At 35.4% G+C, this 2611-nt stretch overlaps 1 protein-coding gene across 1 annotated transcript; it reads left to right on the top strand.

The window, feature by feature from the left end:
* Positions 1-232: 232 nt before the first annotated feature.
* On the top strand, positions 233-1986 carry LOC121767515. The gene is made up of 4 exons (XM_042163802.1): positions 233-484; positions 585-651; positions 1547-1624; positions 1777-1986. The coding sequence occupies exons 1-4, from the start codon at positions 323-325 to the stop codon at positions 1839-1841; spliced, it is 372 nt and encodes a 123-aa protein (XP_042019736.1). The 5' UTR covers positions 233-322; the 3' UTR covers positions 1842-1986.
* Positions 1987-2611: the final 625 nt, after the last annotated feature.

Below are 2611 nucleotides of genomic sequence, written 5' to 3'. Positions count from 1 at the left end.
TGATCTCTTCTTCCGAATTTTGATGATGCAATGGACTTTTTTTTCCGAAATTTGATATGTATTTTTATTTTTAGAGTTCCGCTTTAACAAAAAAAATGATTTTTTAAAAAGAAGTAAGAGAATTATTTTATATTTCAATTTTTAGCTTTTCATATATCGATTTTTTTATGACCTGAGATTAAAATAAATTGAAGCCAAATTAAATTGAGGAAACCCTTTAAAAGGTCAAATTGGGGCTGCCTTATTCCTCTCTCAATCCGACTTCTGAACCCTAAAAAAAACTAGGGTTTAAGAGCGAGAAATTTGTCTTCTCGGCGGTGAAATGGCGAAATTCAACGTTGTGCAGAAGAAGCGGCGGACGTTCATTGCCAATGAGAAGAGGAGGATTCACGGAGACCCGGCGTCGGGGAAGCTGCACCAGAGAATTCAGCCTAAATCCATCTCCGGCAAGCGCCAGCGCAAGCTGCTCAAGAAATGGCGCAGGGTGCGTATTTTCATTCATTTACGCAGCTCATGATTCGTTTTATTTTGTATAAGGAGATTTTTTATAATTTTTTTCTTTTTTTGTCGATTAAACAATTCAGGAGCAGAAGGAGGCCGTGGAAAAGGGGTTAATTACTATGCAAGATGTTGAGATGGCCGCTGCTGACGGTATGCTGTTCATTTTTAGCTGCTAAATGTTTTAATTGAGTTATCTCTGTTGTAAGGAACATAGCTAGATTAATCGTAGTATTGTACTATAATTTGATATTTAAGTAGAGAACTAAGAATATTCGTGGAATATCTTTTTCTCTTTTAATTGATATAGGATTCTCACAGCAAGTTGTTCGATTATCGGTATTATACTGTCCTGTTTCCTGTAATTACTGAATGGAAGTAAGAAAATTGTGGTGGTATAGTCTTCTTCTAGACCTCTAGGTCGTAAGCTACTTAGCCCCCGAGGTTTCTTTCCATGGGTTTGCCTTGATATTATGCTCCTAGTTGCTTTCGGTTTACATAGCCTAGTTGATATTGGAAGTGTAGAACACAGTCAAACTTATTTATAGCATGCGGGTTTATCAAGAAGCCCAATCTTTCATCAAGTTTAACAAGAAATATTTGTATTTGTAACAGCTGAGCTAAATTTGCAACTGCAAGCATATAAGATTGTTGTTGCATGTTCTTTGTTTGATGCCCCACTTGTTGGTTGAGTCTGTTTAAAATGTTGCTTTGTGGGTCTTTTTTGTATATTGAGATCTAATTATCTTAATATATGGATTCCCCTGTGGTCTTGTGACTCTTGTTTAGCTATTTCACTTCATATAGTCTGATTTCTCATTGGTTGTACATGAAGAATCGATCTTCGATTCATGGTAATGCCAAAGGTAGTGTCATTACTGAAAGAAGCAAGCTCTAAAATTATGATTTTGCTTATAGATTATTATCGCTCATGTTATGTTCTTGCTCTCAAACATGGCTCAAGTGTTTCATCATGATTCACAAAGCTACCGATTTTTGTGTAGTTTGATGGGAATTTTCACTTGTCTTATGTCCGTTCTTCTTTCAGAGCCTGCGGAAGATGCTAAAAAGACTCCCGTTAAATTCCCTATGAAGAGGGCTGCCAGACTAAGATTGAAGAAGAAAGGTTACTGATTTTCTGATTCGATTTTTCTCTTTGGTTGTGGACCTTTTAACTTTCAACGGTTCCAGTTCTTTGCATCATTGGTTCAGCATGCTTAGCCTGTTTGTTGTTTCTCTATATGACCGAAATTGCTTCATGTTCGATTTCCTTGGCAGGGAACAACACGAAAAAATCTCAAAAACCTGTTGGAGAAGCATCAAATGACTCCATGGTGGAGTAAATTACTACATGATATGCGATTTAAGTTCTTGGTATTAGCTATTTTTGTTTACTTAGTTTATCTTTTGCCTTAAAATTATGTCCTATGGTGTATGATGTCAATACAGTTTAGTCTGTTGTGCAATGACAGTATATGTTTTCTCAAATCCATGCTTTATTTGTTAATTACCTTAAATTTACATGTAGCCCAAATAAGAGCAGCAAATCATGATAAGACTAATTAAAGATTTGCGTAAATTTGTTGAGATTTTGATTTGGACCCTTCAGTCCTTGACCCCTGTAATGATTTCATACTCTTAGGTGGTGTTCGGTTTCTAAAATAAAATAATATCAAGATTCAATCTAGGATTGAGTGTGAGATTATTTTAGTCATAGATGGTTAGCTATGACTAATTATTCCATGATTATCCATCTAGGATTGAGTTGTGGAGTTGAATCTCATGAATCAAACACACTACAAATTTAATCTCGGATACCATCTTACAAACCGAACACCTCCCTACAATACTTCTTTTGTTGTGTAACTGTAGCACGCTTGCCTGAAAATGCAATTTATTACGATGCTAAAATGTGAAAAGGACTGATTTTAATAATAAAACAACGAGAATTCAATTTGCATGAAGTATTTCAATATTTTAAATCTCTTTATTGTTTTGTTTAAATTGAACGTTGAGTAGGAGTTATTCTCTGCGATCTCGTTTAAAACATTGATCGTTTGATTATGTAAACATATACTTTATCGTTGGGCTACCGCCAAGACGATGAAGAGGG

The sequence above is a fragment of the Salvia splendens genome, chromosome 2 (assembly GCF_004379255.2).
Source record: "Salvia splendens isolate huo1 chromosome 2, SspV2, whole genome shotgun sequence".
NCBI lineage: Eukaryota > Viridiplantae > Streptophyta > Magnoliopsida > Lamiales > Lamiaceae > Salvia > Salvia splendens.
The sequence above is the reverse complement of the archived record's forward strand: the minus strand, read 5'-3'. Positions and strand labels throughout refer to the sequence as shown.